The 20,458-nt window shown below is 34.1% G+C and overlaps 1 protein-coding gene and 1 long non-coding RNA gene across 3 annotated transcripts; both read right to left on the bottom strand.

Moving 5' to 3' along the window:
• Positions 1–2,071: 2,071 nt before the first annotated feature.
• On the bottom strand, positions 2,072–7,791 carry LOC101221993. 2 transcript variants are annotated; one of them, XR_004216460.1, is made up of 5 exons: positions 6,738–7,791; positions 5,301–5,714; positions 4,341–4,422; positions 2,435–3,371; positions 2,072–2,306 (listed from the first exon to the last, which is right to left on the bottom strand). It is a non-coding gene; the product is annotated as an uncharacterized LOC101221993 (long non-coding RNA). The 2 variants fall into 2 exon arrangements; XR_004216461.1 differs by lacking the exon at positions 2,435–3,371.
• A 3,024-nt stretch (positions 7,792–10,815) lies between these two features.
• On the bottom strand, positions 10,816–12,167 carry LOC101222233 (allene oxide cyclase, chloroplastic). The gene is made up of 2 exons (XM_004140289.3): positions 11,840–12,167; positions 10,816–11,520 (listed from the first exon to the last, which is right to left on the bottom strand). The coding sequence occupies exons 1-2, from the start codon at positions 12,066–12,068 to the stop codon at positions 10,997–10,999; spliced, it is 753 nt and encodes a 250-aa protein (XP_004140337.1). The 5' UTR covers positions 12,069–12,167; the 3' UTR covers positions 10,816–10,996.
• Between the last annotated feature and the right edge of the window lie 8,291 nt (positions 12,168–20,458).

Raw genomic sequence — 20,458 nt, 5'->3', positions numbered from 1 at the left:
CGTTGGTTTGTTTTCGACCTGTTTTAGGTTGTCTTGATATTTCTTAGAATTTTAAGGGAAATTTTGGATATTTTGGATATTTTGATGTTCAAGAAATTAATTAAGGATTAAATGTAAATTTTTCCAGACAAGGAGGATTAAGAGGAATTTCTGGCTAAAGATCTATACAAGTATTGTGAGTAACATCATATTTCTAACGTTATTTATTAAACATGCGCTTTACAAGCAATAGCTTGTAAGTAACACATCGATTTCTAAATGTTATTGTTAAACATGTTTTCAAGCTTTCCAAGCAATAGCTCATAAAATGATTTGCTAAACATGATCTCAAGTTTTATTTCAAGTTATGCTATTGATAAATGTTTATTGAAATGATATTTCCAAGTTATGTTATGGTTTCATGTTTCAAGGAAATATCTCAAAACTTTTAAGAAAATATTTCAAGTTTTCAATTGTTTTTATCCATGTCCGAATATTTAAACATAAAGTTCTATCTCAAACTTATAACTGACGATTATATTATATATATTTGTTGGTTTCTCTCTTTTTACCTAATTCAAACAATTCAAATTACTCCAACATATTGTTCTAAGTTAATTCCATATGAGCTAGTAGGGGAGCCTAATGGACCTATAGATCATGGACTCTAACAATCTGAGATTAGCTGGTTAAACCCTTTTAGACTAAGCTAATTAATATTCGTTGACTAACATGTCATTTCACTAAAGTCCCTTAGTTGCACTCCCTTAACTATAGATAAATTTGTGTCCATCAGTATAACCATTATTAGTAAGCCAATCTTTCACAAGTTGTTCGTAACCTCCGTTTGGTCAAAATACTGTTTTACCGCCTAGATTACATCTTGCTCCTTAAGTCCCACTGATCTCCTATTGAACAATTGGTTTAAGGTCCAACCTATAAATTGAATCCCTTTTGGGCCAATGAAAGGGTGTGGCCCCTTGTTCAAGACTTAGATTCGATCCTTAAGGGAATAACATACGTACTAACCTAAAAGCATATAGAACTAAATTATGTCTTGCACTCTATGTCTCTAGCCATCTACCCAGTTTTACCTATGAAATGGAAGACTGTCATCTACCTAGTTTTACCTCTGAAATGGAAGACTTACTTGTCACACCTCCTTCCACATCACCTGCTTTGGATATGAAAGGTAGCATGATGTCAATTCAAATAACTTTCCTTTGAAACAACTTTAGTTGACCGTTACTTGAAAACATAAAACATTTGTTACTAGAAGTTTTTAACCTTAGAAATACTTTAAAAATAGTAGTGTAACCCATTTGGAAATGCATTTTATGAATACCAAGTAAAGCATGTAAGACATGAAAGTAGACTTTTCATAAAACATAATGATACTTTTAATAAATCCTTCCTTTCATGATCGAAACCTAAATTGGCTTGGCAGCAATAAGTTTAGCACACAGAGATAGACAATGATCTGTACCTAAAAAGAGGGAAAACATTTTTGAAAGAGTAAGTCGAAAAACTTAGTGAGCAACAGTTTTATAAAACATGTTTTCATAACCAGTTTAACATATAAAACTGAAACTTAAATAACATTTATCAACAAAAAACCATTCAATGCTACAAAACTGGCAATACTTGACGCTTAAAAATTGTTAAGTATCTGTTTACTTGACGCTTTTCAATGTGTCAAGAATAAGGGAGGTTTACTTGACAATTTTTAAATGTCAAGTACAATTATACTTGACAAGAAAAAAACGTCAAGTATATAAGATTATCTGACACTTTTTACGCGTTAAGTAATCTAGTGTCAAGAATAAGAGGGTTTTTTGTTTGACAATTTTTACGCGTTAAGTAAATATATACTTACAGTTTATAAATGTCAATAATTTGTTTATTCTTGACACATTTTACATGTCATGACCTTTTTTTTCTTTCAAATGAAAAATTGTACAATTTGAAATACCCATATAATTATATTACACCTATCGTGAAGTCCAACAATGGTATGCAACATGATCAATTGAACTATTTACATTTCTTGAATCAACCCAAACCTTAAATAAAATAACTAACAAATTGGATATATATCATTGAACATATACATATAGTTGGTCATTACAATATACTTACAACATAGAAACATATTGTTCTTGTTCATATTACAAAATGAGTTATGAACATCATTCTTAATCATAAAACACAAAGTATATGTAATAATAAGAAACAGAGACATCACCCTCCTCTAAGCACCACAACACTATTAGATAACTAAAAACTGATCAAAGTCTCACCGATTGTTATCCTTAACTCCTTAAAATCTACAAACAAAATAAGAATAATATTAAAACTAAGAACTTTAACATCTAACTCTAACTCACATATAGCAATGAAGACTTAAATGTGAAGAACTATAAAGACTGGGTCAACAAAAAACTATCTAACATACCAATCCATTTCCACATCTAAACTCAGAAATGCACCGTCAAACTATAGAGATCCAACGACACCTAATATGATTTATGTAACCTCAAAACAAACAATCGAAAAGGAAATTATCAAGCATTAGCACAATCCAACTTCAATCCATAAACATCGCGCTATAGCCAACATTCAATAAGAAAATTAAACACGAAATAAATCTACAACATTCTAAACAAATTGAAAAAAACGCAAGCCAAATAGCAACAGAGAAATAAACAATAGGTGTCAAAACGAGGCTAGAAACAAAAGGAAAAAAAACAAACAGAAGAACTTCTTGAGATCTAACCAATGCAAAACAATGAAAAAGAAAAAGTGAGTTTTTTTCTTTTTCTTCTTAAAATCTTCTTACTCTTTTCCCATTTCTAAACTTCATTTAATCTTCTAAAAGCTTGTGCATAATCTAAAAGAAAGAGAATTTATTTTTCCAACTTGGAGCAAAATTTAATTGGAAAAATAAAAAACCCTTATTTTCCAAAGTTGTGCGGAAAGAAAATAAAAAAAAACTAAGAAGTTCAATATGAAATTAAAACAGTTCTATTCCAGTTCTATATAAAACAGTTCAACAATCTATGAGATTAGATCAAGAAACAAAAAACAAATACATACCTTTAAATATGAAATGATTAAAGGAAAAGTTTTTTAACTACACTAAAACCATGGTAGTTTTTCCATATGGCATTAGAGAACTAATTTGATAAACCATACTACAAAGATCGAATAAATGGAGATGTTGAGTCCATGTATATCACTACTGCAATTAAATCTAACCACAATACTCTAGTATAAGAAAAACGGAGAGAAGCTAAGGCAAGTAAACCTAGGGTGGTGCTGATAAGGAATAGTAAAGCATCCACCTCTTAGCTGCCCATCATTCTTCATTATCTTTGACTCCAACCATAACCCTACATTTTAATAAATTTAAGATATTTTTAAAAGTTAAACTTAAATGAAACTAAACAAATAACAAATTTCAGTGGCTAGTATCTTTAACAAAAGAGATTTATATATATATGTAGGAATGTCAAATTTGGATGCTAAGAAATGGACAATATCCCAATTAAAAATTGAAAACCCAACAACCAAATGAGAATCAAACGAACAATTATATTCAACTTTTGATTTATTTATTTTTAAAATGTAATTGATATCTAAAGAGAGATACCACCAAAAAGAAAATATAAACAAAGCTCACATAGTTATATTCCAGTAGCTTTTCTTTTATTGTATATGCAAACAATCTTATTGTTTTATTATTTTGTTTTAAAATCTTTTCTTCTTTATTTCTATGATTCTTGACATGGGATAAGTTAAAGAGTCCAAACAAAAAAATTGGGGGAAGAAAGGCAATAGAATTTCAATTAAATAATTTCCAATGGCTGCCCCTTTTGGTTTCTCACTGATTTTCTAACAATATCAATCAACACAAATATTATAATTAAACCATAACACTTCCTTCTAATTCCTCCTTCTCCTTTTTCTTGTAATGTTTATCTACTTTACATAACACAAAGCATGAGAAAAAGTAGAGATAAATTTGTTCTTTGGTATATAAGATTGAGTTCATATAATGTTTTTTAAAAATGGGACTCTGAAACATTCATTTTTATAAACTAGAAACAAAATTATCTTTGTTGGTTCCATGAGCTATCTACAAAGATGTTCTTGGTACCGTATGAAAAGGGATTGTAGGAGGGGAGTGAGAATAGAGCATTCAAGACACCATTCTAGAATAAGCTTATAATATTATAGATTATGGTCGTGCATTTCAATAGTAGTTCTACAGCCTCTATAATTGTAATTTCTACATACAATAACATTTTGACATGTACGTTTCAATTTTCTTATTATGAGAAAATATGGTAGAAACTCACTAAGGATTTTCCATATCGCTTGAACCAGGATGAGCATCCCCGTTTAAGTCTTCCATCATCTTCTCAACTATTTGATAGATACCTACATTTAGATAGGGCTAAGGGTAGTTAGTTATATAAGGCAGTTAGATAGTTATAAATAGGGAGGTGGGGAGGGAAGAAGGGCATGAAGATTTTGGTAAGATATTGGGCTGCAACATTCCTTGAAAGAGAGGAAGCACTGTATCAGTGTTCTATCACTATTCTGAAAGAAGGGCATAGGGTTAGGTTCTTTTACTTGTTTTTTCTTTTATACTGTAATTTCTGTTGAAGGTATCAATAAAACAGAAGCACTGTATCAGTGTTCTATCACTATTCTTCATCCGTCAGAGGTATAAACAAATTGAGGACTAATTATATATTTACAGAAAACTTTGTGGTATTCGAAAATATGAGGAAAATGTCTGTGTACCTCTCAAGAACAAATTTTACCTCCTTATACTTTTGATGTTTGTCATGTGTAACTACCTATTGAAATGTAGCAACATCAATCTAACAAACTAATACTCTAGTAAATAAGTCAACAGAAAATTCATTCAGTAAAACAAAAACCCACAAATGTTTTCAGATACAAACCATAATAAATTACACCATTTTCAACTCTTGTTTAATGTTATTGAAAAGAGAGACAACGAGTTCACACCAATTTACGTGGAAACCCGAGTACCGGGAGAAAAACCACGATTGTTTGTGTTGTTATTATTTTCTAATGAATAAAGCAATAGGTACAAGGGAGAATAAATAGAGTACACAATGGAATAAAAAAGAAAAAGATTTAGGAAAATAAGGAATACATTCCCATAATCTTTCCATAATTATTCTAGGATTCTAACAAGGAAAAAGCCTAGAAAAAAAGGAAAGAATTCCAACAAATGTTATTTCAGAATTTCAAGCAGATGAAAAGTATTATCACATTCATACCCATGCATATATTGGAGAAGCTTTCAACTAACCATCCATAGTTGCCAGAAACGAAGCTTTCAACTAAAGCAATACACCAGAGAGGAGAAACATTCCAATCAGAGGGAAATCTTAGAACTCAAAATGAAAAGACAAAGAAAGGAACAGAAATAGGAAGATAGACTTGCCAGAAACGAAGGTGGGAAGTTCCTGTGCTGATTGATTGGAGATGAAACTGGACTTCTGGAAGAGAACCTCCTTAGGTTACGAAGAGCAACCGCAAAGGTGGATCTCATCATAGCCATAACACTTATGATTAAAACGTTGCTTGTGCGTGAGACGGTGGCCGTTCTCAGCAACTTGCTTACCATTGGTTACTACCCTCCATTGTTTTGCCAAGAGTTCCACAGTTCCTGGTTTAAATTTCCTATAGCACTGTATACAATTGCAAACGTGAAGGCACAGAAGTTTAGCAATACAAAATACAAAAATAGATGGCTTCCACTATAACATGGAAAGTTAATATCAGTAACTTGTTCAATAAATGAAGACAAGCTCACGTCTATAGCTTCATGCATATCTGAAACTCCTCTAGTTATGTTTTTCCCTACTCTTTGATACCCTCTGCATATAAAATTTTAAATTCGCATTGGCTTCTTGAAATTATCAACAGAAAATTTGGCTGTTTACATGTGTGAGAAATAACATCCTATTCTCTTCAACAAACTTGTATCCACTGTCTGGAGTCAACTTGATTTTAATTTTTTCTTTACAAAGAAGTTGGAAAAACATGCGTGTCACTTTCTTTGCCTCACTAAGGAGAGATTCAGAAATACCATGGCCCTTCTGATAAATCACAAGACATTTTTTTGTCAAATTTCATGTCAACATATTTATGTTAGAAGTGAAAAGAAAATGATGAATACTTTAAAGAAGAGTTATATTATCAATACCAAAGAGTATTAGAACTGGATAGAAAACTTCATGTTTTGAGAAATAAGGATGTTATTAATTATTCTTAGTACAGCTAGCCAAGACCTTTTACAATTTCTTTTCTTGAAAATGTTTAAGTGGCACAAGCATTTTATTCATAACTTTAAATGAATATCCTCAAACAATAAAAGTATGTTCCTACTCAATTTGAAAGTATTAGAACTGGATAGAAAACTTCATGTAATGAAAAATAAGGGTGTTATTAATTATTCTCAGTCCAACTATCCAAGATCTTTTTTACAATTTTTTTTTCTTGAAAATTTTCATATGGCACAAGTATTTTACTCATAACATACGAGGGGAGAGGGAAAGATAGGCAACCTGAAGAAATCAGAGACAGTAAAATAAAAGAAATTACAATGAAATTGTCATTTGTAACTTATACAAACATACGAGGGGAGAAGGAAAGAAACTTAATAACTTAAGAGAAGGAAACATGAAGAAATCGGGGAAGAACCCGCGTACTTCTAGAATAGGAGAAGACTGTCGTACTGTGGCTGTCCTCAACTGTGCGCTGAAGATCGGACGATTGGAGCCGTGCGCTGGAATCGGAGAAGACTGTCGTATGGTGGCCATCTGAAAACGAGCTGCCGTACGTCGAACGCTGACGAACGGTTGAAGATTGAAGCCTCTGGAATCAAGCCGACTGAGATGCTGAAGATTAGAGACTGGAAGACCTTCTTCATCGTAACCTTCCTTTTTCTTGAAGGTTTTATCACCTCTTCTAGAGAATTTTCATCTTCCAGTTCCTTCTCCAACTCGTCACACAGTTCGCTTGGAGTTTTCTTTGTCTTATCTCTCTCTACAGAGAGGGCTATCTTTTTAACTTTGTTGAGGAGCTCTTCCCGCTCCCTGTTTCCCTTCTCTCTCATGCCTTGACGCCTTGACGCCTTGACGCCTTAAGCTTGATCTTCAATAGCCTAGATTTTACTTGCTCCTTTTCTTGGGCCTTTCTTGCAACCCTTTTGAATTCTGTGAGTGCAATTGGTAAGGAAGTGGTTTCTTTCCTTCCTTGACGTACTTCCTTTTCTATCTTTTTTCTTTCTTTTCTTTGTCTTCTCTCCTCATTTTCTCTTCCCCTTCTTTTTCACTTCTCGTCTTCTTCTCCTTTTCCTTTTGTTCTTTTTCTTTCCCTTCATCATCTATCTCTTCTTCCTGCGTTTCTTGAAGCATTGCTAATAAACCAACCATTTTATCTTTAGGAAACCCTATTTCCACTCCATTGATTATCAATGGCTTTGAGATTTCTTTTTTGTTTTATCTATCTCTTCTTTTTCATTTCGATCCCTTGCGCTGACGCGTGACTTGTTATTCCAACACAAGACCGTTGGAACGGACTTTTCTGGCATCTTCTTGGCTTGGTTTGGGTGCCATATATTCCTTGAGAGCTTTACCTAGATTTTTCTTTCCAGACATTGTGGCAGAGAAAAGAATAAAATGGTGGGATATAAAAGAGAAGAAAGAAAGAAGATTAATTACTTGTAATTTGCGGGAGGGGGTGATCGAGAGCTTGTGAGCCTCCAAGTTCTAATAAAAAAAATGTCAACGACAAAAGAGTTTTAAGGAAAGATTTTAAAGACGATTTAACCATGGTTTGGGTGGGGTTGTCACGTGATAACTTGTAAGAATAGAGTTATTATGGCCTCTTAGGTAGAATAATCGGTTTGAAACATGTTTCACTTATGTTGTAAATTCATAAGTATTTAGAAATACATCTTAGATAAGTATTATGTTTGTTTTATGCGATTTTCATGACTTAACGCAGGATGATTAGAAAGAAAGAAACTAGTGAATCGCAAGGAATATCTCACACAAAGACTACGTGATGGGAACTCATTTGGCAACTAACACCTCTAGGCCATGAACCACATCATCACGTGAGGAAGAGTCACTAGATGACAAGGATGGTAGTTGAAGATTAATATAACGTGACAAAGTTGCTATCAGGATTGACATGATCAAAATAATAGAAATTTTCCGCCTATAAGATGTCTATAAAAGAACTTCATCTCTACCAAGGAGTAGAAAAGGTATGAATGGACCGAAGAGCCCACATGGGCCAAAAACCTAGTTTGTAAATCTCGTTCTCTTCTTCTCCGGTCACATTGTAGAGTGAAAACTTCACTTATGTGTAGAGAAGATTTCATACTCTCATTTTCCCTAACTTGTGATAGTTCCATTCTCCTTTCTTGTCATTTCTAGTTACTTTTCTTTGTAATATATGTTGTTCAGATTGTTCAATGGCCAAAGACTTACATTCTTTAATATATATTACATGTTTATACCTTTTCAATCTAACATTTCTTCACTTTTTACTTGTCAATATGTTATTGGTAGTTTAAATTAGTGATAAGTTCTTGATATAGAGTCTAACTTATAATTCTTATGGGGCATTAGTTGAGCTATGTTTATCACTTGGCCAACGTCAATCACTGTCACACCCTAAACTGTAATACATCCAAAACGTCGAAGTAATGAGAATAGAATGCGATTTAGTTACAACCTTAAAATTTTCTTATCAACTAATTCAACTTCAATTCCTTTTAAAATACCAAGAGAAAACATAATGCAACAAAATTCGTACCGCACGCCAAACACATTCAAAGACATTCTTAATGCGAAAAACTTAACGCGATCAATTCAACCAAAACTTACACTTTGTTAATAACGGGTGTTTAGATGAACATAACTTAGAACACTTTGATCTAAATTTACATTAAATAAACTCTTAAAAGCCTAGTAGCTGTCTCATTTCGGCGCAAATCCTTCAACCTTCTTCTCTACTTAGCCTAAACGTTTGATCCTGAAATATAGATTTTGAAAATGTCAGTTGACAGACTCAGTAAGGTTTTATGAAAACTTTTTGCAATACCTTTTCATAATCATTTCGCAAAAATAATATCAAGTCATTTAAGCACACCAACAAATTATTTCATTTCACATAAACCTTTCTTTATGCTTAACAAATCATTTCGCAACCATTTTATTTCGCCAAGGATCCCGAATCACTCTCTACGTTAGATCATGTAACTTCTTGTTTAGACTACTAAATCATCAGCATTCGAGAGTATCTTGTTTTGTCCTTGTTGCTCATGCCGCTAAGCATTATACGCTTCTTTCAACACATTAGCCAACTTCATCACCACGTAGTCATGTACACTCACGGTGGCCTTTAACTCTTTAGGTGCACATAAAAGTTAGCTTATTCAAAGGAAGTAACTAATTGTTTGCAAACAATATATCATAAACATTAAGATCATGCTTTGAATATCATAACACTTTTTCATATAAATCTCTTTTAGAATCATTTTGAATCGTAATCATTAACTCAAATTAGTAGAGATTTATAAGGAAACATTTGACATAAAATATTAAGGAAAGCACTCACAAAACTTTGAAAGTAAATCACTCACTCTTCAACTTTTCTCTTCTCCCAAAGTCTTCTCACGGAGACCAAGTGGCAGCACTTCAATATTTCAACAAAATTATGATCATCTCCTACTTAGTTACCCAAATCCTCTATTTATACTACTATTTTAATTTGGATTAGTCATCCTTAGTTCTTTATTCGATTGCCAGATCCTACTTCAACCTTACACTCGTAAAATTTCTATTTATTTTAGTCATGCTTAAAACCTTAATCTTACACGTTAATCCTTGTCAAATCAAATTTGACAACTTCTCGTCAAACCTTTCTTCTTGACTAATACCATTCTGCGTATAACATCAACCACTTAATAGTTTTCCAAGGTCTTATCGCATAACTTCTTTCGCGAACTACCAACTTTTCTCGTGAAGACTTTTTCTCTTGTAAGCATTTAGACTTAGAGGTCTTACCACAAATCCTTCTTGCGGATTGCCTTACCTTAAGCTCTTGACATGTACTCAAATTAAAACACCTTAATGTCCAAAACACCAAGTTACATCCTTAATCAAAAATTTTCCTTTTAACTTTTAATTTAGGTTTGGGTCATACAATCGCAAACTACCCGAAAGGGCAAGTAACAACGATAAGGCTAATGCATGCAGGAAGTGAAATCTTGACATTAGGTGCCGAGAGGTTGTTGTCCTTAATTGTGAAGCTCTATATGTTTGATAAGTGAAATCTTGTAGATATATCCCTCCTAAGCACACTTAATCATATAGATTCCGAGAGGTGACCATGGGTGGCGTTTAATAACTCGAGAGAGGAGAACGCCTTAAGTATAAGTTGGTTGAACGAGATATATCACATCAAAGTCATAGCATTACTTAATCGCATACAATGCATACATCAGAACTAATATCTTGAATCAATTATATGTGTTCGACTCTGGATTACCCAGGTAAATCTAAATTGTCCTCATTGTACTCAATGAGGACTTTGATGTCACGAAGAGACATAATACTAAATCTAAATTGTACTCGTGATAACGAGTATGCGGTGAGTTTTTGTAATGGTCATAAGAGTGTTAATGCACCAGATTTGTAACGCCTCAATGTTTATGTAAGAACGTAACGTGTTAACGGTCAAGAGGTAGGGGTGTTGAAGGAGCTTCGGGTATGTCTTTTTAGCAATGTGGGAATACTGAGTTTGAATAAAATATTAATACAGGTTTTCCAAACAATTTTTCATTAAGGAAATCCGAAAAAAGAAAATGAAAACTATTACAAAACACAAACTTCACTCCATATTACATCGCTAAACAACCATCTATAAAACCAGCAGTTCCGCACTAAAAGCCTCAATCGGTAAAGTTAGGAATGGCGGCGGAAGGGTCACAAGCCTTGGCCGCAGGAGCTGGCTCGACGGTGGGAGACGGCGGAACAGGCTTCCCCAACAACTCAGCCGGCAAATCCGCGATCCCCTTCAAATAAAAGGTGTAGAACAGCTTAAAAGGGAAAACGATCTGCTGCAACTTGACCTGGCCGGAAACGCCTTCAAAGATGCCACTGCCGCCGGTAACGGCTAAGTAGGTGTCTTGATAAGTCAAGTAGGCGCCTTGGACGGTTATGTGGCCGTAATCGCCAAAGTAGAAGCTGTAGATGGCCTCGTAGCGGTCCCCTTTCTTTTCAGGCAAGTGCTGAATTAGGACGCAGAGGCCGGTCGTTATGCCGAGCCGCTTCTGAAGGTCGCCGGAGTAGAGCTTGTTGCTGAATGGGACCAAATCCCCCAGTGAATTCTCAGCCTTCTTGCTTAGTTTTAGGAATGCTGGGCTTCCCCTGTCTCGCTCGTTTATCTCGTACACGAACAGTTCTTGTACTCTTGCTGAACAACCAAAACATTAATTAGTTCAACCAAACGCCTTAACCATGCCTACATTCTAACTTAAATTACTTCAATTACAATATACAATGAAATCTACCTCTTAAGCTATAGTAACTAAAATAAACAAAAATGAAAATATAGGTGCTATTAAAACTTCAATAAATTTATCAAATGCTCTGCTTTTGGGTCTAACAAATCTGTGAAGACATGTTAGGTTCATCGTCCAGAAAGTTGATGGATCGACTTAAAAATTATCAATTTTACATGTCTAATTAAACTAATATGATGAAGATGGGAAAGAAAAAGAGTTGGAAGTTACCGGATTTGGGATGATCTGAGTTGGGTTTGGATTTTTTGAAGAGAAGTGATGTGATTGTGGAGTTGTTGGAGGTAGTTGAGACGGATGATGAAGATCGTAATGCTGGAGAAGAGAAAGATTGTGATTGTGAGAGATTAAAAGGCAAAAGAGTTTGGGTTTGAGAGAGCAGAGGAGAGGTGGGTATTCTCAGGGAAGAAATTGATGTGGAAGAACTGAGGAAGGACGCCATTAATGGAGCTGGCTGAGAGCTTCAAACCAAAGTCCGCAAAGAGAAATGGGTGAAGAACAAGAAAAGAGAGGCTTTGTGCGGTTGGTAGCTTTATGAATCCCAACTTTCGCAAATATTTAAAGGTAAATTAAGGACATAATGTTTTCAGCACATGCCTTTTACTTTGCTTTTTCTGAGGTGGCCATAGAAGATATTCAAATTCAACACGGTCCATGCGTTGCACATGCCAAATTCCTTTTTTCTTTTCAAGCGTGCTATGATTATGAGTTCAAACATGGAAGGGACGAGGGAGGATCCAATTCAAAACCTCAGAATTCACATGTGGAATTGTTGTTTTAAATCAAAATTTAATTTTATGGCTGTGCGCATGGACATATCTATTAAGGCATCAGACCACGTGCTTCCCTCACATTTTTCATTTTTATATTTTAATATTAGTTTTGAAGTGTTAAATTATAACATATCTTAAATGATACGTATTTTTACTGTATACTGCCTTTGATATAATGACAGTGCCTCATATTAATTCCAAGGTCTTGAGTTCAAATCCTACCTAGCGCGTGCAAAACTTCCATTTTGATTCAAGTTTGAATATCATTTTTATCCCTATTGTTTATTTTTTTCTTTTCTAATGTTTTCTAAAAATTAATTTTAAAAAACAAATGAATTATCAAACAAACTTTAAAAGGTAAGACTGGTTCAATTTTCGTTAATTTACTCTTAAAAGTCTTTATTTTAATCAAAATACTTTTACTAAATCAAAAACTTTCCTTCAAATTTAATTTTTATTTATAAAAAAGTCACATTTTAAACCAAATATTTTTAATAAATCTAAAACTTTCCTTCAAATTTAATTCTTATTAACACGAATAAATGATAAGATTAATTATCATGCAAAATTATGTACATACATATGTTTTTCTTTTAAACTTATAGTAAAGAATTGCAAATAAATAGTAAAATGTTTTGTTAGGAAAACAATAATAAACTAATAGTATATCTTAAAATTCAAATTTATTTAAAATATAATAACTAAAATTAAACATAAATGGAGTGTTGGTACTTATACCCTAGCCTAGAGTGAAATAAGCTACGGTAGTTAATTCGCAATTTACTGTGGTGTTATGATTTTAGATCACTATTTGTTACAATATTTTATTCATCGTCTTTTTTTTTTCTTTATTACAATGTTTGTGTTGAAATTTATATAGTAGAACTCTTATTTTATAATTTAAAATTATATTTTATTCAATAAAATGGTTATTAAAGACTTATTAGTGAAAATGAATACTATAATGTTAAATTCAATATACTAAAGTTAAGTTTTTAGACCATCTTGTGTAGATTTGATGTAAACCCTGATCTAAGGATCACTAAAGTCTTTCAAAAGTTTTTGTATTAGCCATGGAGAACGAAAGTTAAGAAGAAATTTTATTGAGATGTCATGGTTTAAGTGACATAATAGGTGTGTCATTGAAGCCTAAAGTAAGAAACATCAAGGAATTTTAGTGAAATGTTTATGTTACGGCCAAAGGGAGCTTAGTGAGGTGGAAAGTTAGCCTAAGTGTCAATAGTTGGTTTGTGCTAAACGGTCAAGGCAACGTGCTAGGCGAGAAGAGGTTGTCATTAGCGGCAAAAAGGGGCAAAATAACCTCCAAGCGCTAGGATGTTACACCCAAACAGAATCCATGCGAGCAATGATTTGTGTGATGAGTTGAGCGTAAGGCGATGAAAGGCTAGGCGTTTTGAGTTTAGACTAGTTGGACAAGGTTGTCCAAATAACATCTAAGAGCAAGTCTCTCAAATCCTTCACTCATCAGATCCTAAAACCCTGTTCTAAGTTTGAAGAATAGTGGATTAACATTAGTGGTGGTTCAGGGTCAAGAATATAAAAAGATTAGAGCAATTAGGAACTTCAAAGATATGATCACTTTAAACCCTAGTTTTTTTTAATTAAATAAGGTTCATGTTAATTTCTAATTTGATTAGAAGCAATTAGAGTTTAATTGATTTAATTTCCACCGAGCATGCCTTTTGTTTTCATACGTTTACTGTTTTGTATAAGATTGAAACAATTTGTACTACAAACAAAAATGGGAAAAGACCATTTTAAAAAATAACAAAATATTAAAACTATTTACAAAATATAGCAAACTTTATCAATATCTCTACAACGCATTAAAGATTTTTTTTAATATATATTTTACAAAATAGTTTTAAGTTATCCACAGTAGTTTCTCGTTACTTGATACATAATATAACGAGAGTTTATTATAATAATAAATTTGACTCCTCAAACACCTCACAATATTTGGAGAACAAAATGAAACAAGACTAGCGTATGGATATAGAAAAATATTTTAACAGTTTTATTTTTATATTTATTGAATATTTAAATCACAAACCATTATAAAAGGAGATGTTGATAAACAAAATTGCACCAAGATTTATAGTGCGAAACTGTTTCAATAAATGCAAATGAGGATTCCATTGGGATTTTTTATTCTCGGGAAACTTGTTATAGTGTAATTACCTACCTTCTATATTTTTCATATTTCTTCCATTCCAGTCCATAATGTATAAATTTAAGGAGTCTCTTTGAATATAGCAAAAAAAAAAAAAAAAAAAAAAAAAAAAAAAAAGTATATATATATATTTAGACTATATAGAATAATTTTGAAAAAGGAAAAAGCTTTTGGGGTGAAATACCAAAAATACCTCCGTCCGTACAATTTTTGTGAATCTCAATCTACGATTATTGACCATCATGCATAACTCAATAGGTCTTGGACAATATAATGATCTTTTTTTCTTTCTATCCTAGATAGATAGAGATCTGCCACCATCACTATCTATTTGAGATAGAAAGTGATAAAGCTCTATCTCTATCTATTCTAGATAGACAGAGATAGACCATTATTGTTGTTTATCTGAGACAAATATATAGTTTTATCATTGTAAAGAGAGATATAATATTATCATAGGGTTTTTGAGAAAGCTAAATATGATATAATACTTAATAGTTTGTGTGCTTGAAAATTGATGGTACCATTAAAAATATTTACAACTCAACAACATGCCCCAAAAGAAAAAAAAAAGGAAAGTTATATATATTATTTTTATTAATTTAAATAAATAAATAAAAATAATAATAAAGAAATTTTTTATTATTTTTTTTCTTTTCTTTTTCTTTTTCTTTTCTTTTCTCCCTTCTTTTTCCCCGTGCGACCGTCGATCCCTTCTCCCTTCTCCTTCCCGTTCGCAGCAACCGCCGCCGGCCGTCTCCATTCCTCTTCTCCTTCCGTTCGTGCCCAGCCGCAGCCCAGCCGCCGATCCTTTCTCTTCCGTTTTCTTCCCGCCGCAGCCCAGTCGCAGCCCAGCCGCCCCATCCGTTCCCTTCTCTCCGTTCGCGCAGTAACCGCCGCCGGCCATCTCCATCTTCTCTTCTCCTCTCCGTTCCGTCCAAACCCAGTCGGACGTCGCTGCAACCGTTGGCCAGTTCGCGAGGCAGCCGTACGCGTCACCTTGCGGCCGCCGTCCAGATCTGTACCGCAAGACCTTCCGCCGCTGCCCAGCCGTCTCCATCGCCGGTTCTGTCTCCGTCGAAGCCGCGGTTCTGCAACCGTCTCCGCCGGTTCTGTCTCCGTCGACCACGCTCCCCGCTCACAACCGCCGCTCCACCTGCGATCAACGTCGGCCGACTAGTTGCTGTAACCGTTCAGATTCGCGGTCTGTTCGCGACGGTCTCCATCCGTGAAGCCCAGCCGCCACGTCCCCTTTGGCCGACCGCTGACCGACCCACACTTAGGATTTTGCTGCGAGTTCGACAGTCGTGCGATGAGGTGTTGGGAGTAACGTTAGGCTCCCTTACATTCACAACCAGATTGTGAATTATTGAAGGTTCAGTTCGCCATTATATCGGTGAGGTGAGTTGAGTTGAAACTTACGTTGAGGAAAATAAGGGATAAGGGATTTTCTACTCACTTATGACTGTGAATTGTATGTGTTAAATGTATACTGTGGATTGACTGAAAATATATATGAATGCATATGAATTGAAGTAGACTTGACGTCGAATGTATATCGTGATTGTCATGGAATATATATATAAGTGTGTATGTGGACAGGACGAAGATTGTAGATTGTGTTTGTATGAGATGGAGATGTGAACTTGTGATTTTCGTTTAGATTGGGTGTACGTTACGTTAAAGTATGACTGTGTGCCGACGAACTGAGGGGTGTGTTGACTGTATAGTTTGATTGAGGGGTGTGTTGACTGTATAGTTTGATTGAGGGGTGTGTTGACTGTATAGTTTGATTGACTGATGTATTAGCATAATATTGACAGACATATGACTGAAGTAAAATAAGTTGACTGTTAGGACGTTGAAAGAAAGAACTTTGTGTCTTGAAGTAATTAAAAGATGGATTGAATGAAATGAGGGGAAAATTGTTAGATTGTATTGGGATGTTTACCTTGTAGGTGCCCCACGGGATCACCAATTTATTGTGCACCTTCGGGAGCATTAGACTGATATGTGTTTCTGCAGAACACTAGACTGATATGTACGTCCCTCGAGGCGTTAGACTGAGATGTGTATCCTACAGGATCACAAGACTGCGACTGTACATGGTGTTCCAATAGAACGTTAACAATTTATTTTCCCCTAACGAGACAGTAGAGAGTCTCTTACTGAGTATTTAAGTACTCATCCTGACGAGACCAGCAAAGGTAATAAAAGCGGCAAACCGGCAAGGGGTAGGAAGGAAGCGTGGTGCCATAGGAAACGTGTTTTTGCTTCCGCTTATGGGTTCTTGTGAGGTTTAAAATGAATTGAAATTTAGTTTACAAACGTTTGTTGTAAATAATATTATTTTATGTTTTCTTGAATGTTTAAAAATCAGGCCTGACTTGAAGATGTTTTTTTTAAATTGCTTACGTTTTGTTTTATATTAATCAAAGTCTTTTATTTGATAAAAATTAACGATCTCGACTTACTTAGAAAAGTTGGGTCGTTACAATAATAAATAAAAAATTATGATTCATAAACTCTAACGTCGATCCATTTGTTTAATTTTGCTGATTTTTTTTAGATGGGGGACAATGATAGAGATTTATGTCATTTTCTATCCCAAATAGATAGAGATAGGTCACTATCACTATCTATTTGAGATAGAAAGTACTTTCTATCTCAAATAGATAGAGACCTGTTGATTACATATGTCTCTATGATCATAGCTACTAAATCTTCTTCTATTAGGTTCACCTGCATAGTAGAACGATTTCTATTTCTATAGTTTCTAGCTAAGTGTTCAGGTTTATTACAATTAAAGCACATAATTTGTTTTGTACGTCTGGATTGGGGTTTATGAGAATTTTTCTGGTTGTTGGGAGCTCGATTCTGAACCTTCATTCTGTTCCCTTTTGGTTTCAGGTCTTGTTTTAGAACATTAGTGGGCTTCTTCCTGGGGACAGCGTTCACCTTCTCATTTTGGTCATGCTTACGAGTCTCATCCTTAATCCTCAACCAGGTGACCAAACTCTCTAGTGAGAACTCCTTCATCTTGTGCTTTAAAGTATTCTTAACATTCTTTCACAGTGAAGGTAACTTGTCGATAATAACAACAACTTGAAACTGCTCATTAAGTGTCATACCTTCACTAACTATTTGATGAGCAATTTTTTTGCAACTCGTGTGATTGGGCCTCCATAGATCTATCATCAGTCATTTGGTCCTTAATCCCTCTCGAGCCAATGAGAGGGTGAGACTCCTTGTTCAAGACTTGGATTCAGTGCTTAAGAGAACAACCTATCTACTAACCCTAAAGCGGGTAGGAGTGAATTCTGTCTTGCATCTTATGTCCCCAGCTATCCACTCGATTTTACCCTTGAAATTGGAGGCTTATTGGGTCAACGCTGATAAACTGCACATACCTATACAGATCTAAGGATAATCTCCTATGAACATGAGTTGATAGTTAGTTCAGGTTTAAGATTAAGTTACTTAGGCCATCAATAATTGAGGTAGGCAATTTTAAACAATAAACGGTGTTATAACGTAAAAGTGACTATTTCATGGTTCAGTCTTATGTAAGTACTTTACATAGGATGCCCCAACTTTCATGTCTCTACATGAACGATTCAGGATCACCTTGTTTGTACTTACTACAAAGCAGACCGCATCCATAGTTTCTCTGCCCGACCATTATTTATATACTATAGACTATTTAGGCTATATACTCGAACTTGATCCACGTTTATGTCTCCACATAAAGTTCAAGTTTATTAAAAATAGCATCGAGACTTAGTTTATTGGATTTAAGATTATAATATTCAATTTCTCAATATAACAACTTTATTGAACAAAATATGATTATAACTACGAGTTTTAGGATAAAAAATTCCAACAAACTCCCACTTAGATTAAAACTCCTGGTGGGATACAACAATGTTGGATTTAACCATGAGAGAATATTATATATATGAGTACAATAAACACATATAAAACTAGGGCACATGCCCAATAAGTCTCCCACTTGTCCTAGTTTACAAACATCTTAGACCTAAACTGTGTAGGTGACCCTCAAACACTTTAGCCGTGAGGGCTTTTGTAAAAGGATCAACAATGTTTTGCTCAGAAGATATGCATCGAGGAAAGTGTCCTCGATGTGCTTTCTCCGACGTACCTGCCAAGGTCGACTTTGACATCGAAGTTACCTTCTTCGATGTTTTTCGTGTATTTGCCGACCTGGAGCTGCGTTGGGGAAGGTACTATTCTTGTAGTAGCATTAGCCATATCTTTGCTATTTACCCTCTCGGGTAGTTGGCGATATATACTGGCCAGATGATGAATATAGCTCAAAGCTAAGCTGCTTATAAAAAATCTATCATAGATCCTAAACTACAAATAACAGAAGGACAGATGAATAGTTAAGAGGTGATGGATTAAAAAGCTATAACTATACATTGGATTAAAGAATAAAGGTCTTCGACCACTGTACAATATGAACAAATAGAATGTAAAGAATATGAAAAAGTGAAAAGAATAGAAAATAACATTACAAATTAGGGGAGATGATAAATGAGATCTTCTTCACTCGGACCTCAAGTTGTCACTCATTGACTAATCGTAGAAAATGAAATAGTGCTTTGCAGATTGGTGGAAACGATAATTCCTTTCCACCAACTCTCTAGGGTTTTGGCCCATTTAGGCACTGTTTTGGCAGTCCATTCAGACATCGTTTTGTGATGTGGCTCATTCAAGCATACTCTTCTTGATAGGGATAAAGTCCCTTTTATAGGTAGATTTAGGCAAAAAATCTACTATTCTGAACATGTCAGCGTCGAAAGATGCCTCTCGTCAAGTCACATCAACTCTATCTACCACTTTTGTCTTCTAGCGAATCTCTTATTGCCTACTGATAAGTTCTTCTTGTGTAGTCTTTAGACGAGTTCCTCTGCGATTTGCTAGCTTCTTCTTTTGTTCTTATTCCTGCGTTAAGACACTAAAAACGTAGTGAAAGTACATGTATAAATGATGTAAAGTGTATTTCTGAATATTTATGAATTTAAACATAAGCTACACATTTTGACACATTTACTATGCATTTTGGTCCCATTATTCTACCTAAAAGGTCATAATAATTTGTACCAAGATTGTTTTGATAATGGTAAAAAATCATATAATATAATATAAACAATCGTCAAATATGTAGACATGATCATTTACCATTATTTCACAATCGTTTAAGATATAATATAAGAATAGACGATTGTACTGTGAAATAATATACTTTAAACGATCGTGTTGACCATGGTAAATGATCATATTGATCATGGTAAACAATCGTGTTGATTAAGGTAAGCAATCGTGTTAGTTATGGTAAGCGATTACATAGTCCAATGTTTGATAGTGAAAACTTCAAATCTAACGATCGTATTTAAAACGATATTTAAACGATCTTTATATTCTCGAATATAAGAAAGATGAAGAAGAATATTGAAACAATTGTAAAATAGCTTTAAAGCATCTTGTTGAAAATAATGAAGATGAAATAAGAAATATAAACATAAGAATAAATCGTTTAAGAGTAGAAGAAAGAAAATATGAGAGAGGAGATGAAGAAATCACAAAGAAGAATAAGAAAAACAAGTGATGAATCGTCTCACACAAATCTAAAATTTATAAAAATATAATGATGATTTCATAAGTTCTTATATTTTGTTACACGTTTTATTACATTTATGTAAATGTTAAAAAATATGGTAGCATGACATCCAGAAAAGAGAATTTGTCAACAAACATTTTTGGCGTATTAGATTCTGATCGGCTGTTAATAGATTTGAGTACAAAATTTTGAAGTATTTTCTTTAGATGCCTTTTAACCAA

This window comes from Cucumis sativus, chromosome 5 (genome assembly GCF_000004075.3).
Source record: "Cucumis sativus cultivar 9930 chromosome 5, Cucumber_9930_V3, whole genome shotgun sequence".
In the NCBI taxonomy this organism is placed as follows: domain Eukaryota; kingdom Viridiplantae; phylum Streptophyta; class Magnoliopsida; order Cucurbitales; family Cucurbitaceae; genus Cucumis; species Cucumis sativus.
Note: the sequence above shows the minus strand (reverse complement) of the source record. Positions and strands in the feature narration are given on the sequence as shown.